Here is a 21,325-nt window from a genome sequence, read left to right on the forward strand (position 1 = left end):
AAATGTTAAAAAAAATTAAAAAAAAAAAAAGAAAAATCTCTTTCAAGGAGGGCTCCTGTGAAGGGCTCAAATTTAGGAAATCACTGGAATTATCCCGATAATCCCACAGTAGACCACATTTTACATGAGGTGAAAGAAATGCAGAGAGGGACAATGACAGTGGTGAGCCACCGAAGAGATGTATTTTCAGCTGAATCTTACAAAATGTCAGGCACAGAAAGAAAAAGGGCATTCAAACATAAGTGATGCCGTGTACGAAATCACAGTCAAGAAAGAATGTCCTATGTTTAGGGGACAACAGCAATAGCTTTGTGGCTGATGAATAGCATGTGAGCAAGAGAGTATTTGGCATTAGGAAGACAGGCAAAGGCCGGACTGAAACCATCTGAATGCCATACTCTACAATTTGACTTTACCCAGCAAGTAATGGGAACCAATAAAGGTTATCAAGCAAGAGAAGTAAAGGAGCAGATTTACATTTTAGGAAGATAACTCTGGGCCCAGCAGAGAGGACAGATTTGAGAGTGAGATCAGAGCATTATTTCTTTCAGCATAATTGCTTGAGAATTTGGCTGAGGAGGGGTGGGGGAAGGTGGAGACAAAGCATTCTGGAGCCCACCCTTTAACTACTGAATCAGAATCTCTGGGCTCCAGGCCTGGGAGTCTGTATATGTAACATCTCTAACATAAGTGATTCCTGTGGGCTCTAAAGTCTGGGGTAGAGACTGGAGTCAAAGAGGTCAGTTAGGAAGCTTTTGCAATTGCCCAATTAAGAGATGAAATGAGTTGGATCGGTACATGATTCCAATCCCCCAGACCAGCTCTTAAAGAAAAACAATTGTTATAAGACAATTACGTAATTAAGTGCTAAACTGTTTGTTGCATACTGCTGTGTGATCTCAGCCAAGTTATTTAATACCTTAACCATCATGCTTTTAAATGACAAAGCACTCATATGCATAATCTTATTTGAGTGTCACAAATTCCCAAGCGTTAGGGAAAGTGTTTATCACCTTCAATTAACAGATTAAGCTTAATTGGAAGATGAGATTGAGTCATTCTTATTTGTTTGCTTGCGTGTTTGCTGTCTGTCTCCTCAGGCACTAAGAATCTCAGGAAGAGTAGAATCCTTCCGTCGCCAGGGACCTAGATGGGTCTCCGGTGTAAACAGCGCTGGGCACGAAGTAGGTTCACGGTGAACACATTCTGTATAAATGAAAGACAGAATGACAGACGGAAAAAAACAAGCGATGCAATGTCAGATAAAAAGAAATTATTTTGGACGGGGAATTAAAACAGTCTCTCTTCCAAGTGCTATTCAACACCTAGGTGGTTCTAAATGCTGAAGATACTGCCCTTAAGGTATTGCCCACGTGGATTTCTGGATTTGATTCTGCTACTCTGGAGCATGGAGGCCTTGACAGATCTACCTTAAGCTTACTCTTTGGCTCCTTGTTTGTAAAATGAGGGGCTGACCAAACATGAGAGGACAACCTGACCTCTTTCCAGATCTCATTTTTGCAATTCATCTGCTTTATCCTCTTGCTTCAGTTCCCCCTTTAGCAGTGAGCGAAGGAACGTGCTGCTAGCCACCACCCAGGACCGAGTCCTGGACCTCGGAGCAGAAATGTAACCCCTCCCTAGAACTGGCTTCTCAAAGAGCTATAGAAATACTAAACAGTAACAGCTCTGGAGGCGGAAAACAATGTGGTACTAATCCTTCGGTTTCCTCCAGGTCCCGGCGGAGGAGGCTGGCCCCCGCCTGCGCCAAGCTTCGCACCGCGCAGCTTGCTTGTCTTTAGAGTTAAGTTTCCCGAGGACCGGGAAGGCGAAAGGGGAGGCGCCCACTGTGCAAAGATGATCTCCCCTTGGAGGGGGGGAGGGCCTGCAAATAATACCCGGGGCCAGCAGGAAGACTCTCATTGGCCCGAGGGCGGGTGACGGGCGGGGGGCGGAGTTTGCGGGGTGGGGGGAGTAAAAGGGAGGGGGGTGTGCGCAGCCCGTGTCAGTTTCGGAGTCCTGGCGGCTCACCTTCGCGCCAAGGATTCTGAGCCGAGGCTCCCGGTGAAGCTTTTCCCTCCTCTGCGAACCGGGCCCTCCACCCTGTTCTGTAGCGCCCTGCATCTCCCCCAGCTCGGGGGCCCTTCCTGCATTTCCTCGGCGGTGCGTTGATCCTGGGGACTTTCTGTTTGTTTGTTTTCCCCTTTTCCCTCTTTGTTGCTCCGAAACCATTCAAGCCGAACCCCCCCCCCCCACCACCACCACCCCGGAGGGCGTTCGACTTGTGAAGAAAGGCGGCTGCCGCGGACAGCACCGGCCCCTCCTGCGGACCCGAAAGCCGGTGCGCCCACCCCGTCTGCCCTACCCGCCGGCCGCCTGCGTTCGTTCGCCGGAGGAAGCCAGCCGAGAATTCATTGATGCACCCATTCCAGTGGTGTAACGGTGAGTTCCCGGGGCGGGAGGGCGAGCGGACGCCCGGCCGGCCGCAGACGCGGAGGGGCGCAAGGCTTAAGATCAGACGGAGAGCTCGTTCTTCCTCTTCAGCTAAGTTTGTCATGAAATGGGACGGGCGAGCAGGCGTCCTGGCGCCCAACGAGGCTCTGCACAGCGCGGAATTTGAAACAAAAAAATCAGGTTTAATTCCAGGGCCGGAACGTCTCTGAACGTGCGGGGGGCGTGGGAGCCGAGGGGTTCGCGGCCTTTGTGTGGCGGCTTCGCTCTTCTACCCCCTTCCCTTGCCTTTGTGCGCTCAAACTCTGGTCTTTGTTGTGGTTGTCGGAGGAGAATTAAATCCGCGCTCGGGCTGGGATCTCCTAGAGGGAGCTCAAGTTCCCGGCCTGGAACTTTGCAGGCTATTTTAAATATGTATACAATGCAGCGTGCGGGACCGGGCGCGGAGGCGGCTTCCTCTGTGCCTTTGTTGGCTTCTCACTGGCTGCTAGGGGGCTTTGTGCTTGAGGAAGATGCCGGATTAAAGAGCGTGCCTTTATTGGATTGATAAAGCCTTGCAGATGTCTCAGCGCCCGGGTACCTTTGGGTGCAGAGTTAGGCCAGCAGGAGTCCTGCTCTGTCCCCAAGGCCACACTGTGGTACTAGCTTCTGAGCTGTGGTGGTGGCCGCACCCCCTTACCTAAATCATCCCTCCACCCCATTCCCTACCCACCCGCCCTGGAATGATGCTAAATTCATCTCACCTGAGGCTTTTTTCTTCTTCTTCTTCTTTTTTTTTTTTTTTTTTTTTTTTTTTTTTGGTATTTCAGGTGATACAGGTTGGTTCTGACTCCTCACCCAAGCTATCTTAAAGGAGGGTCTTTCTGAGCGACTCAGTTAAAAGGTATTGGTGTTAGATACTAACGTTCCAATGGTTTTGGTGTTTTGACTGCGAAGTCCCAAGGCTTGGAGTTTCTGGAGGAGGTGTGTGGGGGCCGGGGACCTTATCTCTGAGTATGGTAGGCTGGGTAGTTACAAAAAGAAAAAAGAAAAATCCATTCTTGAGGGCAGACCCCAGCCAGATCTTGGATTAATTATTTCAAGCGGCTTTTGTTTTAAGGCAGGGTTTGGACAGCATGTGTATGAGCGTCCCCCAACCCCCTCTTCCTCTTGCTGGTAGGATCTAATTTCCTGAAAATGAACCAAGCTGTGTGTGATAGGCAGGCATTGAGGGACAGGGGGGTGGGGAAGGACGGTGCATCCCGGCATCTGGGAAAGATTCCCGGCGGCTGGGAGGGGGAAGCATTTCCCAGACCCACCGATCTTCCTTGGCCAGCCTTCTCTTGACGTCATTCCAACTCCCAGCCTGCACACCACCGAGATGAGACATTCTGATGTCAGGGCTTTCATAGGTCAGCTGAGACAATGGAACAGAGACTTAGCAAGAACCAAGGTGGCTGGCACTTTATTCTGGCGCTCCTATTTTCATATCGGGTTTTTAGACCAGCAGAAGACTTGCTCTTTTTCTTTTCACTTCTTAAAGTGGCTGATAGATCCTCTGTTTTGACTCCAGTGAGGAAGCCATCCCTTCCCCCAGCCCCTTTGTGGAAAAATATCTGGAGGCTCTCTTTTCTGGGGTTGGTATTCTGCCCTTACAAGTGTTTCTCACCTACAACTCTTTCTCACATAAAGTTCCAAGCTCACCGACTCCATCCTGGAAGCCCAGGGAAAGTCTGTTAGGAGAGGTAAGATGGTCAAGGTAAACTGATCAGAGGACCACTTGAGACCAGAGTGCAGATACATATCTTCTATAATAGCCAGTGCTCTACAATTTCCCAGGACAGGAAACCAAATGGGGTTCTCTGGGACCCTAAAGGTAACCAGGATTCATCTCCTAAAAGGTGCATGGAGAGCCAAGACAGATCGGAGGTTAGACCTTAGTGTATCAGTTGTTAGTGAGGTAGGGAGCCCAGAAGCAAGGGCTTCTTGTTGAGAATAATAAGGGTAGGAGCTAATTATTTAATTTTTTCAACAAAGTCTTTCAGGACAAGAACTACTTCTCCTTTTTGTTTTCCCACAATGTCTAGGTCAGTGCATAAATCAGCCCTCGATTAATACTTGTTGGTTGGCTGGCCATTCATTAGCTGAGGGCAGTTTCTGGGCAACTTTCCCAAATATCACTCTCCTTACTTTGGGATGGGAGCTTTTGCCAAGGGTACCAGGTTGTCTTGAAGAATCAGGAGTTACTTATCTGCTAACTAATTAAGTGAAAGCAAGCCAAACACCAGGCTAGGCACTGGAGGAGCTACAAAAGTCCAAGTTGCTGTCCTGAGACTTGGGAGTATTCGAGCTTATTAGGACTTTTTCATTTCTGATTCCAGTATTCTAGTTCTATCTCTATTGCCGTGCCTCCCTTTGTATGGCAGAAGCCTTTGTTTTCTCTTCATCCCTACACTGTAAAATCACCCCGTGATTCCTTTTTTAATTTTTTTTATCTTACATGTCTATCATGGTACTTGTCATATAATCGATGTTCCAGTTAAATTAAGTTGATGCTTGGAATATTTGGGCAACATAACACAATATTAAGTATTCAAGAGCCAGAATGTGTGGTAGAGGCTGTGAGTACTGTAGAATTCAGGGAAGAGAGGGGTCCCTGGAATATCATGAGGACCAGGCTTGGTGGGCGTCCAGAAGGGAGGGGGAGTTTCAGGCAGGGAAAGTTGCATGAACAAAGGTATGGAGGCAGGTGAGGACAGGTTGGACAAGAAATAGGAGACTGGTCTATGTTGGGGGATGCTGGAAAACTATGAGCAGTGGAGGTTGAGGCGACCCAGTGCGTGCATGTTTAGCAGGACTTAAAACCAGTCATGAGCCTGGGAAATACATAATGGAAACTGAGTGGGAGGATATGTCACACACATGGGCTAAAGTAGAGGAAGGACTTGACATCAGTGAGGGTCTGGGGTGGGGACTTGGAATAGAACTGGTCCCGACATCTGAAAGAGGTTTGAAGGGAGGCTCATTATATGGTCACTAGATTGATCTAGGGGATGACTGAGGCATGAGATGTAGGATGTCAAAATCGACTTCCGGTCCTTTCAGCCAGTCTTCTGCTGAATTGTAGCACTGGTAATTTTAATCTAGAATTCTCAAGTATATTAATGGGTCCTGGCTTCTAACCAAGCTGTCAGGCAGGTACTTAAAACCCATGTTGAAGACTTGGGTACAGAGGTCTTTGGAAACAAGCCTTCTTAGCTGTTTGATGTTAGACAATTTATTTAATGATTGAGTCTTTTTTTTTTTTTCCTGTAGAAGGGGTAAGTAAATTTCTCAGTGGCATTACAAAGATTAAATTGGTAGCGTGAGAATGTGCTTGGGGTATTGCAAGATTCTAGTTTTCTCGTCTCCTCACTTTCTGAAATCTAAGAATTTTATTCTTGCCTTTTGGATCATGATAATATTTTGTCTTGGTTGCAGGACTAAACACTCCACCAGCTTATTGTTTCTATCCTATATTTTTTTCTTACTGTTAAACAGTACAGAACATTTACTAATTCTCAGAACGAGTACTCCCAAAATAGAGAGTGGCCCCAGGACTGGTTAATCCAGCAATTTCACGGACATAAATCATTTCTTTCCCTCTCCCTTCCGCCACCCTCGGCCATTGGCTTTATATTGAACTGCTTTCTTTCCAGCTCTAACTTGGCTGCCACCATTCCAATCTTTCCTGCTCCGGCAGAACTTGTCTTTGTTTCCTTGGCCAGAACCCTGTCACATATTTACCTCAACACCAAACTCTGGCAAGAGGCAGGTGACAACGATGATTGATAAGCTAATCAGGATTTACCCTCTGAGGATGCTTGGTCAGCCAATCAGGATTTACCCTCTGAGTCACGTGAGAAGGGGAAGCATCTGGTGGCTGGTCAGTGCTTCCCCCGCTGCAGGTATAGGAATCTGATGAGGACCTTGTTAAAATGTAGATTCTGATTCATTTTGTCCAGGGTGGGCCGGAGATTTTGCATTTCTAACAAGCTCCAGGGGTTGCCAGTACTAGTATGGCACTGCTTTGAGTAGGAAAGGGAAGAGTGCCCAAAGTAAGCTGCACCCCCCCCCCCCATCTCTTTCTGGAACACTGGCCCAGCCTCAGGGTGAACAGTTTCTATTCTGGTCCTGGTGCAGCCTGTCTCCTGGAGCAGGTGGCTTAATAATGACAGATGACCTTTGCAACTGCACCTCGGCAATTTACAAAGTACATGTCTCACACCAGTTTGGGTCCTCTCTGCATTTTGCTTGTTTTTAAATGACAAAGTGAAGCTTAGATAAGTAAGTTTTTAAAGGTCACCTCTCTAGGGAGAGGCAGTGTTGGAACCCAGTACCCATTTTCTCACCTACGGCTCTTCATTCTGCTGCTGCACTAAATGAACTTCTACACGATGGAGTCGAGTTTCCCATTTGCTGAATCCTTGATCCCCTGGATGGGGATGCAGTTTTAAGTACTGTGTGTAGTATCCCATTTCACAGATCGCTGAGTGACCCAAGATAATGTAGCTAGTCAGTATCAGAACTGGGTTATAAACTTAAGTGTCAGCATCAGAGAGGTTTAGGACCCCGGAGCCTGCCATTTCTCTCTCCGTCCTGCCTGACCTGAGTACCATCAGCCCCAGTGGTCAATTTCCAACTATAATGCTTTCCCTCTCCCTTTCTTTTCAGGGTGTTTTTGTGGCCTGGGACTGGTTAGCACCAACAAGTCCTGCTCAATGCCACCCATCAGTTTCCAAGACCTTCCCCTCAACATCTACATGGTCATCTTTGGCACAGGCATCTTCGTCTTCATGCTCAGTCTCATCTTCTGCTGCTATTTTATCAGGTGGGTGGCACCCTGGGTGACCTGGGGCAGGGAGTCCAGGAGGAGGAGGCCGGGGGGTAGGGTGGGCCAAGTGAGATTCGCACAGCAGTCCCTAACTTCCCACTGGGGCCCCTGCTTTGAGGACAGGGCTCAGCCTGTCCTTCCTTGGGCCCCTGAGGCCTGGTGTTTCTATTTTCAGCAGCCTCTGGAGTTGTCCCAGAGCATATAAGGTCACCATTCGTTGGGCTACATCGCATCTCTTGGCCAGTTATTCTAGGGTGGCCTAGAATTACTATCTGACCAAGTGATATCATTGGTCATCCCTTAACCATGTCTCCACTCCCCACGCGTAACCTCTGGGTGGCCGGGGATAGGTGGGCATCGGTTACACCAACGGCATGTTCCTCTGCCCTCCTGGGAAATCCTGCCGTCAGCCATCCAGATGCTAATATTAGCAAGCTGATGTCTGGAGAGCCGCTTGGTCTGCCTCGTAAGCTCTTCTTTTTTGATAGTGAGAAAAACCCTAAAAACGCCCCTTATTCTTACTGCGTGGAGATCCAGGGGAGGACTTGAGCATGGCGGGGCTAGCCAGGGAGGTGTTTCTTCACCTCCCGTTGAAAGACGTAGGAATTGGTGGCTGGTTTTCTATCAAAAATTTAGGGCATGACTGGCATTTAGAGTGGAAATGAAAGTAGTGTTTCTGGCAAGGGCATGCTGTTGGGATCACCAGTTCCTCATTGTATGGGACTGTCCTGCACACTGGGGAATGTTGAGCATCCCTGAACATGCTAATGGTCTTTAGGGCCATTGTGATAACCACCCCCTACCCCCACCACACCTTACGAAATACCTAGGTAGCCAGCAGCTGGAGTCTTAAATCCTTTAAATTAAAAGGAGGGACAGAGGAGTTCTGGCTTCCTCCTGAGATGTCTTGGTGGGTCTGAATGCTTTGCCCAGAGAAGGGGCAAGGGGGAGGCAGACACTCAGTCTCTATTCCTAAGGCTAGCAAGAGTTTCCTCTAAAAAAGGGGAAGGGCCCTCAGTGCCCCCAGTCAGCTACTTTAGACCTCTTCTTTCTCAGAACTTTAAAAAAGTTCCTGGGACTGGAGTTTTCCACTTAAAAGTTGATGCAGAGAAGATCGTGGTGTATTTTCCCTCTTGTACAACCGAGCCTAACATTTGCATAAGTGGGAGTGAGGGCAGTTTTCTAGCATCTCCCCACCCCTTCCCCTTTCTCCAAGCCTACGTTTTCTTCCTCAAACATTCTGCCTTCCTGACCACCAGCCACCCCCATCTCCCCATACCGAGCAATTCATGCAGTTCCCCAGGGACTAAAGATGGAGACATACCAAATACCAAAGGTATATATATGATACTGGGAGAGGGGTCTGCAAAAGCAGCTCTGGTGTACACACACACACACACACACACACACACACACACACACACAAGCTGCAAAGGCAGTCAAGTGAAGAAAAATCTAGAAAATCACTCTGGGCCAGGATGTGGGTGACCAGGGTTCATTTCCTAACTCTGCCACTAATACGTGCGACCTTGGGTTTTAGTTCTTCTTTACCAAGTGCCTTCTTTTGCCACACTATAGTTGGCATTTTGTGAAACACCCCTCCAGTTTCTATATTAGCCCACGTTGTAAATGAGGAAATTCATGCTCTGGCAGTTAAGAATTTGCCCAAGGTCCTATATCGAGGAAGATCCAGGGGTGGGCTAGCCCAGTGGTCATTAGCTAGAGTCTTTCAGATTCCGTATGTTCACCTTCCCTGTCGGGTTCCCATTCCTTGAATGGAAATAAAAGGAACAGCTGCAGCATCCCTTAGCACCCCCATACGGCCGGAGATGGGGGTCCTGCAGAAGGACAGGCTGGGGAGCTAGATAGGGCTGATTTATTTTTGTCTGGCTGGAGTGGAAGAACAGAGCCTTAACCACATGATACCAAAAGCTTTCCTGACTGCGGGCCGCTTGGCGCCACCTGTCCCTTCCGCAGTAATCTGCCCCTTCTGTCACCCCCACCTTCTGTCCTACAGCCTGCCCAGAGTCAGCTGACCCCGGACTTTCATGGTTCCAGAGGCTCGCTGCTGTGTGGCAGCCTGTGGGTGTCTATATATAGAAAGACACACAGGCACAGAAGCCACTTCCTCTCCCCGCTTCTCAGTTTCCTCCATAGCCAAAATAGGCCCATGACCCCTACTCTCCACCTGGTGAGCTCATTGGCCAATGCCAGCCTCCTCTCCCCTGCTCCCCTCACCCGTTCTTCCCTGTTCCCCAGGAGCTGACCTCTGCCCTACACAGGATGGAGGGGCCAGTGAAGTACAAATAGGCAGGAAAGGAGCAATTATTTTCAGGACCTGGTGGCATTGTTTGCTCCAAAAGGGAAAAGCAGTGAGGGAGAGCCCGCTGGCAGTGGCTAGAAATGGTCTCATTGAAATCGGAGTATTTTTAGTAGCTTTGCTCACCCAACAGCTGAGAGGGCCACCTGTCCAAAGTAGCTGGCACTACCTCCTCTGCTGGGATGTCCCAGGGTCTTTGCTTTTCTGCTTTGTTTCCCTTGCGACCTTTTTGGGTCTCATCACAATGTATACCTTCCTGTTCTGGAAAGTCTGCATGCAGGGCGAAGGGGGTGGGTCTGCAGCCTTTCACTCTTCTGGTGGTACTGGGCTCTAAGACCCAGGCTGCTGGAGGATCCTTGACTGCAACCATCAAATGGAGCCAGGCAGACACAGGGGGTGAGGGTGGGCAGGGGGCGCCCTGCGCATCCCAGGACACAGCGAGCAGAAAGGCACGGCACACCCTACCTGCGTAGAGCCGTGTTGCAGGTGAGGTGGTTGAGACCCCAAGGATGTGTGGCATCCTCTCATTCTCGCAGTTAAAAAGCAGGCCCCTCACCACTTCCTTATTTACTCTTCGGCATCCCCGCGACAGCGACGGTGACTGCCTGAGAATGTGGCTGTGAGCGCTTTGACTGTGAGAACACTTTTTTGCTTCCCCAGCTTCATTCGGTGTCAGCCAGGTGACAGTTGTTCATTGAAGCCTTGCATGCACCCTGCCCCGCCCATCTTGTTTGGAAGCGGGCACAGAGATGCATGCATCTGAAAAGCTTTCCTGGACTGAGGCGTTCTCTGAGTACAGGACGGAACAGTGGGAGTCCTGGCTAGGTCTTTGGCCCAACCCTCCAATGACCAGAGACCCTCCAGTGGATGTGCTGCCCTGGGACTTAGCCCTATGGTGCAGGAGTCAACCTGGACTGGAGTTCTTTTTTAAGATTTTATTATTTTTTTTTAAGTTTATTTATTTTGAGGAAGACAGAGACAGCATGAGCGGGGGAGGGGCAGAGAGAGAGAGGGAGAGAGAGAATCCCAAGCAGGCTCCACACTGTCAGCACAGAGCCCAATGAGGGGCTCAAACTAACCAAACCGTGATCATGACCTGAGCTGAAACCAAGAGTCAGACGCTTAATGGACTGAGCCACCCAGAGGCCCCTTAAGATTTTTTTCAAGTCCTCTCTACATGCAACATGGGGCTCAAACTCCCAATCCTGAGATCAAGAGTCACATGCTCCACCACTGAGCCAGCCAGGTGCCCCTGGACTGGAGTTCTTAAGAGTCTCCAGGCACCCGGCCTCCCAGGGCCCTGACTTGTGCTAGGAACAGTGGAGATAGCTGGGAGCTAGATCCAGATCTGCCCCCCGACTGTGCCTGGGGCATGGCTCTGCTCTGCCCCTCATTCCACACCTTCCGCGGTTCTATTCAGTTTCTCCACAGTGCCTGTGGTGCAGGAACCTTCTTACCTTCTCGTTGAGGTTCCTGATTTGAGATTCTCTTCCTCTGACTCCTGTCAGCCTTCTTGTTCTGCAAAAGGACAAACATTTGGGGCTTTGGAAGTCACACAGTCTCTTTCTTAACTACCCCCACTCTACTGTGCAAAAGCCGCCACAGATAATATGTAATGTTTAATTATTATCATGTGCACACATGCGCGCTCTCTCTCTCTCTCTCTCTCTCTCTCTCTCTCTCAAAAATAAACATTTAAAAAGTTAATAAAAATCAGTCTTAGCTCATAGGCTCTATTGAACAAGTGGCCCTTAGGCCATCGTCCGCCACATCTATTCTAACTTGACGGGTTTCTGATGTTTCCTTCCAATAACGCAGATCTGGCAGAAGTGCTCAGTGGAGAGAAAGCCCCATGTGGCTCCCAAGTATAGGAGGACACAGAGCCACCTGCTTGATTTGGACGGTTTCTCTCCCTGCAAATAAAGAAGCAGCAATACTGCGTAATCGTGATCCTAGCCGTTCGCTGTAGGCTTGTTGATGAAGATCGGGTGTTTCCCAAGGGATCTGGTCTCCTTCTCAGGACGATGGTGTGTCCCACCTAATAGGCGAAAACAAGCCACACTGTTAAAGCGCTCAGGCCCTATGCTCTGATAGACTGATTCAAATCCGCCTCTTGCTGCCGACTAGCCGGGAGGTTTGGGCGAGTTACTTCTTTGGACTCCATTTGCCTCATCTGTAAAAAGGAGGGTTTCTCGCAAAGTATGTGAATATGGTAACACAGGGATGGGGGCAAGCAAGTCCTCGATACAACCTCGATATAACGGCTGCGTTATTGCTGTTAGTAACAACACACTGGGTTTTGGCTGTTGAGTTAGGTTGTGTGCAGGCCACCAGCTGGAAACTGAAGAGAAGAAAACAAAGAGGGCATCCTCGGTGTTTGCCTGGGTGCCGTGAAGGGGAGAGTGTGCTTTGGTTCAGAATATTAGTGTTCCCCTGGGTGGAAAATTCCCCAGAGTCAACAGAGACTCACTTACACTGCTACCCTGGCTTAATGGCAAGATCCCTTGTAAGAATATCTAACTTCTGTATACTCAGGAAGCGGAGTACTGACCTCTCGACTTGGGGGGCCTGAGGAGACTGACTTTCTAGGAAACAGCAGGGAGTACGAATGAATAATTCTGCCAGAATGTGCTCTGCCAGAATTCCCCGATCTGTGGGACCTGACGGTAAGTTTTGAGGCTGTTGTGGCTGAGTAAGAGTCTGAGTCCTTAATCAACTCTGGGCGACCTGCACAGGTCCAACCACACCATACTCCATGGCTTCTCCGGGACAAGACGCCCCTCTGAGGAGCAGCCTCTCCGCCCCCAGAAGAGGGCCCATGCAGCCTGCCTGCCTCTCTCACTCTGAATGGCTCTAATTTGTACAAAGGCATGGTAACCTCTCCTTTCTCTCTCCCCTAGCAAACTCCGGAACCAGGCACAGAGTGAGCGATACGGCTATAAAGAGGTAAAGTGCTACATCTTTCTTTCTTTTAAAAACATTTTTTTCAATGTTTATTTTTGAGAGACAGAGACAGAGGGTGATTGGGGGAGGGAGACACAATCCGAAGCAGGCTCCAGGCTCCCAGCTGTCAGCATAGAGCCCAACGCGGGGCTTGAACCCACGGACCGTGAGATTATGACGTGAGATGAAGTCAGACGCTTAACCGACTGAGCCACCCAGGCGCCCCAAGTGCTACATCTTCCTGTGACACTTCCTCTCTGCTACCAGCCCTGCTAGAGAGAGGACAGGCAGCAAGCAAGCTGAACCCCCTCGGCCTCCCTGCTGGCTCCCCCTGGCCAGTGCTTTGTACCATCCTCGAGTCTGGCCTGGCCCGGCCCAGGCAGTGGCCAAGCCCTCCCCCTTCACCAGAGGAAGAGGAAGACACGCCTGTGCGGGGCTGGGGACTCCCTTGGCTGGATGATAGCACCTGGCCCCTGTGCTTGGCTTCTTCTGACACCATGCCTCCTCTCTCCTTTTCAGGTGGTGCTTAAAGGTGATGCCAAGAAGTTGCAGTTATATGGGGTAAGTGTCCTCGGCCAGGGTGCAGGAGGGCCCTGGCTGGCAAGGCAGACAGCACCCTCTCCAGCTCTCAGCCAGGGCCTTTCAGGAACTTATCTCCTTGGGCCAAATAAATGTGACTCATTCCAGTAGGTAATCCGTGTATGGAATTCATTATGTCTGGAACCGGCGCAGGCAGAAAACATAACGGGATCGTGGAAGGGTTGGAATGAGCGAGGACACGTGGCCCCGGAAAGGCTGCTGTGCATCATGTTTAAGGGGAGGATGGGTCTACCTCTCCACACCAGATCCCAGCTACCCTTCCCTGCTTCTAGGTCTCCCGTCTTGGTTTTTCACTAAAGAAGGCCCTTTTTACCCTTACACATATACTCAGTCCTGGCAGACTGTGGACCTGACCAGTGCATCTAGCCCTGCCATTCTCGCCTGTTTGCTCTCCAGTCCCCTCCCCCAAGCAATACTGCCACTCCTTGGGTCCCATCAACACAGACTCTTTAGGAGTGGGCTGTTGCCTCTTCCTTCCCTACTTGTGCCCATGAGATCATCTAACTTTCTCAAGACTTCTGTCCATAACCACAGACACTTGTGCACAGGGTGTTTGTGGTGGTTGGGCACCGGGCGGACCCACGGGGATCGCGAGACATGAGACAGCCTAGGAATGCTTCATTTTATCCCTCTTTGATGTATGCTATCACATCTCAGCAAATTCAGTGTTCCCTGAGCCCTCTTTGAGAGGGAGAATTCAGCTGTGATCAAGAAGTTAGTCCAGAATTACAGAAAGCTAGAGTCCAAGAATATGAACTGAACATTATACCCCCATTTTTACCTTTAGATATAGATGCATGCCTCCTTGCAAAATGTACTAGGCTAGAAAGGATTAAAAAATACTCCTCTAGAACACTTACGGTCAATGGAAATTTCTGTGATGATAGAAATGTTCTATATCTGCCCTGTCCAGTATGGGAGCCACCATGGCCACATTGTGGTTACCGAGCCGCTGAAATGTACCTAGTGCAACTGAGGAACTAAACCTTTAATTTCATCTTCCTTTGGTCTTGTGAACAGTCTGGTGTGGTTAGTGGCTAGCCTATGACTCAAGTTTCCGTGGCTAATCAGGAAACTGGGCTAGAGCTTTGTTTTCTTGGATGGGGATGAGCCGATGGGTGAATGCGGTTCTTCCCCAATCTCCTCTCACACCTTCCCTTTCTTCCCACAGCAGACCTGTGCAGTCTGTCTGGAAGACTTCAAGGGGAAGGACGAGCTAGGTGTGCTCCCATGCCAACATGCCTTTCACCGGAAGTAAGTATCCACCGTGGGGGACGTGTGTCCAGGGGATACCTTTTGAAAGGAATAAGTAGGGAGCGTCTTCGAGAACCTGTAATCCCTACCCCCTCCCATCTGCCCCTTGCCAGCGATGCCTGACATCCTGTCTGGACACCAGGCAAGCCGGAGGGGTTGGACCGGGGCAAGGATGGAAGTGTTGCTGTTCGGAGGAGCAGCTGGGCTCTCTGAGTGAGAGACAGGTGGAACAGGTTGGGGGTCTTAGGGGAAAACTGGTCTTCTTCCACCCACAGGTGTCTGGTGAAGTGGCTAGAAGTACGCTGTGTCTGCCCTATGTGTAACAAGCCCATTGCTGGGCCCTCAGAGGCCACTCAGAGCATTGGAATCCTATTGGACGAGCTGGTGTGAATGCTGCCTCTACACCAAGGCCTGGAGAAGACCGCTTGCCTCATGGGTGCCTGGCCCTTCCACACAGCTACGGGTGAACAAGACTGGTGGGTGGTGACTGATGTGCTTACCTGAAGGGGCAGTAATGCAGGGCTGGGCTCCCACAATCAGGGGGAGGCCTGAGTCGCCCCACCTTTCTGCCTCCTGAAGCCTTCTTCAGCTACTCAGCACCTGCTACTCAGCACTGGCGGTGTCACCCATCAAGAACGCTGTATCCTGGTTCGGACTGTCTACCTGCCTGTCCCTGTGGGGGAAGCTGGGGAAGGCAATCCACCCCTATCTGGCCGAGAACTTGGAGTTCACCCCTTAGGAGGACTGGCTGCCCTGACCTAGAAGGGAGGAGATGGGCCCTGCCCCACCTGTAACCTGCCTCCCCTCGTCGCTCCTTCCACAGGAAGGGGAGAAGGGGAGGAAGGAACCATCAAGGAACCAAGTGCCTCCAGTGCAAGCGAGGGAGGCTCTGTAGGAAATCAGGAAGAACAGGGACATGGAAAAAGGAAAGTCAATGTTTACATGGGGCCTATGGAAATAAAGGCTTGGCCTGTAGGCCTGCTGACCACAGGGTAATGGGGGGCGGATGCCTTCCCTCTGCTAGGATCTGAGGTGCTATCCATTCACTGTCTTCCTCAGCTGATCTCAGAGCGTCCTATTCCGTTTTGGGGTTATAGTACCCCTCCAGAGGAAGGGCTTATTTTACACTCAAATGAATTCCCAGGGGCTTTTTCTAAAGGAGCAAAAGGGGCCTGGGGATGGGGGTGTCTGAAGGTTAAGGTGGCAACAGATACCTTCTTCCCCTTTGTAAATAGTATTTTTATACTTCATCCTCACCATCTCAGGCTTTATACATGGAATCCCCTGAATGGAGGGGGTAGGGTTTCCTCTCTCCTCCCCCCCCCCCCCAGAATAGGTGAGGGTGGGAGAAAGGTATGTATTTAAAGAAAATTAAATTTAATAACAAGTTTCTCTTTTTGCCTGTGGTTGTGGCCTGTGTCTCTTGGCCCTTTTCTGCCAGCAGAGAAAACAAGTTCTCTACCCGCCTCTCGCTTCTCCATACTCAGGGCACACTATGCTCACAAAGGTTCCTAATTCTTAAAAAAAAAAAAAAAACAAAAAAAAAAACAAAACACTGATATCAGGTTATTACCCATATAACATAGGGCTCACATCAGTGTACTTTAAGACCAGACTAAAAATATTCTAAAGGCGGGCTTAAAGAAAGTTGATGTATGTCACCCAAGTGTGTGACAGGATACTGAAATTCCGAAGACTTGAAATGAATAGCGTCCCATGTTTAATTCAAGCAATTGTGCTCTTAGCACAACTAAAGGTCAAGGTTGCTACCATAGAGGCTTGATCTCTTTCCCTTATTAAGCTTTTCTCTTGCCTACTTGCTGACCATCATGGACACATGCTACCCCCTGAACCCACATCTAGAAGTGTTGGCATTAACGAACGTATGCCCCTCTGTGCGCTCAGATCTTGTACCCACACCCTCCAGCTTTGTTCTCAGTGTCTTAAGGGAGCGTGGAACCAATAACAGATATGCAAAATAGATTATGAGGGCCGGGAACAATGTTCTTGGGCATCACAGCATGGAGCCGGTGGGCTGCGGTTGACCCTTGTCGGTGGAACACGGCAGTGGCCAATGGTCGTCCCAGGGGAGCAGGCCCTGGGCACAGTAGGAATATTTGTTGAGCGAAGTCTAATGTAGCCGTGGGTCATGGATGTGCAAGAGCCACCCGTGCACCCAGAGGAGCCAGGCCTAAAGGGCAGGCATGACCCCCTCCCTCCCCCGCAGTTGTGCCATGGAGGCTGTCGGCACACCGGGTGCTCGTGCTTGACAGACCCGAGGCGGTCCTCATGAGGTTGTCAGCACCTCTCCTTTGCCCAAGGACCTCCTCCACACTGGGCATAACCCCTGCTCCCTGCCTCTGCCCCCTCCTTGCTGTTGCCAACCCTACAAAGTCTGGTCTTTTCCTCACCGGGCACCCGTTCGAGTCCTGCCAGTTTCAGTGTGCAGAATAAATGTATTTCCTTAGCAAAACAGACCCTCCCTCTAGCTCCTGCTGCAGCCTTATGGTGGAGGCAGGTCTGGGACGAGGGGGGAAAGGTGGTCTAACAGGTTGGCTTCACCATCTACATGCTCCTACCTTGACGTCTCCCCTCCTCTTAGGGAGAATTTACCAGTGCTGGCATATTCTGATTAGAATGTTGGGACTAAAATGTGTTTACAAACTTGAATGGCATTGTCCTGACGTCAAAATGACGGGGTAAAAATGCCTCGGAGCTAGGTAGGTGGTACTATGGTGCACAGTGGCGAACAGGCACAATGTTCTCACTGATCAGACGGGAATGGCAGTAACGAGTCACAGTCCCAGCCCCAAATTCATGACCCATTAGTGTGGTCTTGTTTCTCAGTGCAATGTGTCCAGATCACCTGGGCTAGACACTGCCACGTGCTGGAAGGCAAGACATTCCTTGCATTGGGAAAGCAACGGTGTGTTTTGGGTGAGCAAGCTCACCCGTGGGGAGGGAATACCTGAGCTGAATCCTGAGGGAGTATCCTGGATAAAAGCACCCCAGGGACTAACCAGCCTCGTGGGGGTCAGAGAGTGCACGCGAGTCAGTGTGAAGCTGAGGTGGGGAAAGGCTGGGAGAGAGACAGTCCCAGGTGGGACTGGAACCTGAGACTTGATAAAGAATCCCAAAGTTCCTTGGATCAGGCTTTTAAAAGATCAGAGCACCATTTGGAAGCTAAGCCAATGCTTTTCTTCCTTGCACAAAATGTTCACAGGCAACTACAGTGTAGATAGCACTGCTCCCACTGCTGAAAAAGAATTTGAATCTTAAGCGTGTTTCAAAGAGCAAAAAGGGGTGCCTGGGTGGCTCAGTCGGTTGAGCATCTGACACTTGATTTTAGCAGGCTTGCGCTCTCTAAAGAAAGGAAGGAAGGAGGGAGGGAGGGAGGGAAGGAAGGAAGGAAGGGAAAGAAAGTAAAAACCATGGGGCGCCTGGCTGACTCAGTTGATAGAGCATGCAACTCTTGATTTTGGGGTTATAAATTCGAGCCCCACGTTGGGCATAGGGACCCAAACAAACAAAAAACAAAGTAAAAAACTGAAGGAAGCTGAGCGATAATCATATATACCAGGATCCCAACTCCAATGATCTGTGGCAAAGCAAACACCAATCAATTGAAAGATAACGAGCACTTACCCCTCAGTGTGTTCTTTTATAAAATACATTTTGCTTTCCTTTCTGTATATACCCCTCTGAGTTTGGGATTAGGAAAAGAGTGTCGAGAAAAGCACCTAAGTAGCCTACTCATACTTACACAGATTGTGCACAGCTAAATTCAACATTGGATTTGCTGACCAACAACAGCTTTGGAGGCAGACTGCTCTCCATGAAGATTCTGAAAGTAGCAGGTGCTATGAGCTCCTGGACAGACGCCCTCATGGAAGACACAAACCCCAGATTACTGTCAAGTGATTTGTGTGATTACCATTATCTAGGACTGGATTTTTTTTTAAACTCCACGGTAGATTACTTCTTTTAAGGAATCATACGTCGATCCACCATTCACAAAATGGGTAATTGAAATAGGAAAGAGAAACTCAGAGCAGAATTTGAATATCCCAGACTTTGACAGATTGGGACAATGGCTGCCTTGAAGAATGGAGGCTTACTGTTCCTGTTTCTCTCCCTTCAAGTCTTCTATTCCAACTCAAAGTCACCCTCTACCCACTGGGGCTTTGCCCATTCTCATTAGGGCCTTTTCTGCCTCCCCATTTTTGCCATCCCCCCCCCCCCCCACACACACACAGCCTGTATCTTCCATTCTACCCTCTTCTTCTGTCTCTGGGTGTCAGAATAACATCATGGATGCCCTTGACCACACCACTTACTCACTACAGGTGAATCTTCTGTCAAAGCCATATGGACAGATCCAGAGCAACTGATGTGACCAAATTAGAGACAGGAAGGTCAAATGATGACCAGTCGTGTGGACTGATATATAGCCAATGTCCTCCAGACCCAAGACCATCAACAGCACTGGATTCCTACTGGTCCTACTCTAAGAAATTATGCCCATTTAATTCTTCCTTTGATAAACTGACAATACTATGTAAACAGGGGGATATGGCCAATGTCACCTTTGTGCTTTGAAGTAGCTTCTGTTCTTATCTCTATGTGACAGCCTCAACAACGATCCAAGGTATGTGTTCTGTAGACAAAAGGGAAGCTGCCAGCACCAGGAACACAAGAAGACGTTTTTGGCGGCTCCTGGTGTTCTCAGTCTTCGTCGCTCTCCACCACTGCTATCCATCAGCCCATTTTTCTTATCCTTCTTCTCTCCTCTCTCATTCCTTTTTTCTCCCTCTTCCTTTTTTTCTTCATCCCAGCCTATTCTCTGATATTACTGAGCACACCAAAGCCACTGCAGACCCCTCCTGATGGCCCATGATTGTCATGAATGGTTCAAAAGATACCACCAATTACTAAAGATTTATACCAAGATGATGGTGTGAGGTCCCCCAGGGACCAGCTCTGAATTTCTAAATGTTTAATATTTATATATGCTCATTAAGTCCCAGTAAGGTAGTTGATATCTTTGTATAAAAACTGAAATCAGAGGCACCTGGGGTAGTTCAGTCAGTTAAGCATCTGACTCTTGATTTTGGCTCAGGTGGTGATCCCAGGGTCATGCGATCGAGCCCCGCATTGGGCACCACGCCGACGGCATGGAGCCTGCTTGAGATCTTCTCTCCCTCTCTCCCTCTTTCTGTCCCTCCCCAGCCATTCTCTCTCTCGCTCTCTTTCAAAATAAATAAATAAACAACAACAAAAAAACCCTGAAATCATCCTGTTTACTTAATCGTGTGTTTTCGTGTCCCTATAGGGATCAACCAGGAAATTCAAAAGCGCCTTTTTTGTACCTTTTCCTTCTTTGAGTTCCCCATTCTAATTAATAGGTAAAACAGTGTTATTTGCTTGTACCTGGAGTCTTTGCTTTTGGTGCTCTGGTGCTGAGGCAAGAAATGGGCACTCAGGTGGTCCTGGTGGTAGTTGCACACTGTATATACAGAGGGCATGTATCTCACCTGCACTCCACTGGGTTATAGGATCTCTGGAGACATTTGTATCCACCTGATGAATGTCATTAATTACTTTTCATTTAAAAGACAGTATCTTTTCTTGCCACAGTTAATTTGCCAGAGAGGCAATTCATAAGGCCAAGTTATGTTCTTAGTAGGAATTGCTCTTTTCAATTCCCCTGCATTTTTAGTAACTCCCTTGTCTATTTGGTGTCTCAAAAGAAGAACCTAGCAATGGTGACTTTTTAAAAAATACAGTCATAAGTTATCATCTCTTTCCACAAATAACTGATCTGGTCTGGTTTCTAGATGAAAAGTTGCAAGACCCAGATGCAGAAAACCATGAAGCCATATTTCAACTCTGAAGAAAAATCTACTTCCTGCATCTGTTGAGAAATACTATAATTACAATTGCTCATAAATGCCATACTTTATCTTTCTTTTGACAAATTGCAGAATTCTTGCCAAAATAAATGCCATTATCTGTATGCTTCAGGAAATTCTCCCAATTTGATGAGTGTGTGTGTGTGTGTGTGTGTGTGTCTGTTTGTCTATGTGTCTGTGTGTTGGGAGTAGAGGTAGGGAGGGAGTAGGTGGGGGATGGAGAGATGGTGAAACATTTCCAAAAGAATGAGAGCCCTTGGATGGCATGGATATACATTCCTTCCTGGTAATAATTAGGTATTCAAGGAAATACAGTGTCATCATGGAAATAAAATTTCCTGTTTTAAAACTTTTCCAAGGAGCAATCCTTGAGATTCTCCCTAGAGTTGATGTGGGTCTATTTCCATTTCATAAAACATTTCTTCGTTTCAAAGCTTTGGTTGTAAGTCAGAAATATACTGGGGTGCCTGGGTGTCTCAGTTGGTTGAGCATCTGACCCTTGATTTGGGCTCAGGTCATGATCCTGGGGTTGTGGGACTGAGTCCCAAGTTGGGCTCTGTGCTGAGCATGAAGCCTGCTTGGGATTGGGAACCTCTCTCTCACTCCCTCTGCCCCCTCCCCTGCTCTCTCTCTCTCTCTTAAAAAAAAAAATGTACTAAATAAAAGCAAACTGTATTTAATTTATTCATTTTGTTTTTTTAATTTTTTAAATGTTTATTTATTTTTGAGAGAGAGACAGAGTGTGAACAGGGGAGGGGCAGAGAGAGAGGGAGACACAGAATCCAAAACAGGTTCCAGGCTCTGAGCTGTCAGCACAGAGCCTGACGTGGGGCTTGAACTCATGAACTGCGAGATCATGACCTGAGCCACCCAGGTGCCCCTTGCTTTTTATTTTTTTGAAGATTTTTTTTAAGTTTACCTATTAAAAAAAAATTTTTTTTTAACATTTATTTATTACTGAGAGACAGAGCATGAGCAGGGGAGGGGCCGAGA

At 48.7% G+C, this 21,325-nt stretch overlaps 1 protein-coding gene across 1 annotated transcript; it reads left to right on the top strand.

Moving 5' to 3' along the window:
- Nucleotides 1–1,978: 1,978 nt before the first annotated feature.
- Nucleotides 1,979–15,895, top strand: RNF122 (ring finger protein 122). Its single transcript, XM_047857440.1, has 6 exons — nt 1,979–2,442; nt 7,144–7,300; nt 12,524–12,569; nt 13,086–13,127; nt 14,338–14,420; nt 14,696–15,895. Exons 1-6 carry the CDS (start codon nt 2,418–2,420, stop codon nt 14,808–14,810), a joined length of 468 nt encoding a protein of 155 aa, XP_047713396.1. The 5' UTR covers nt 1,979–2,417; the 3' UTR covers nt 14,811–15,895.
- Nucleotides 15,896–21,325: the final 5,430 nt, after the last annotated feature.

The sequence above is a fragment of the Prionailurus viverrinus genome, chromosome B1 (genome assembly GCF_022837055.1).
Source record: "Prionailurus viverrinus isolate Anna chromosome B1, UM_Priviv_1.0, whole genome shotgun sequence".
NCBI classification, from domain to species: Eukaryota; Metazoa; Chordata; class Mammalia; order Carnivora; family Felidae; genus Prionailurus; species Prionailurus viverrinus.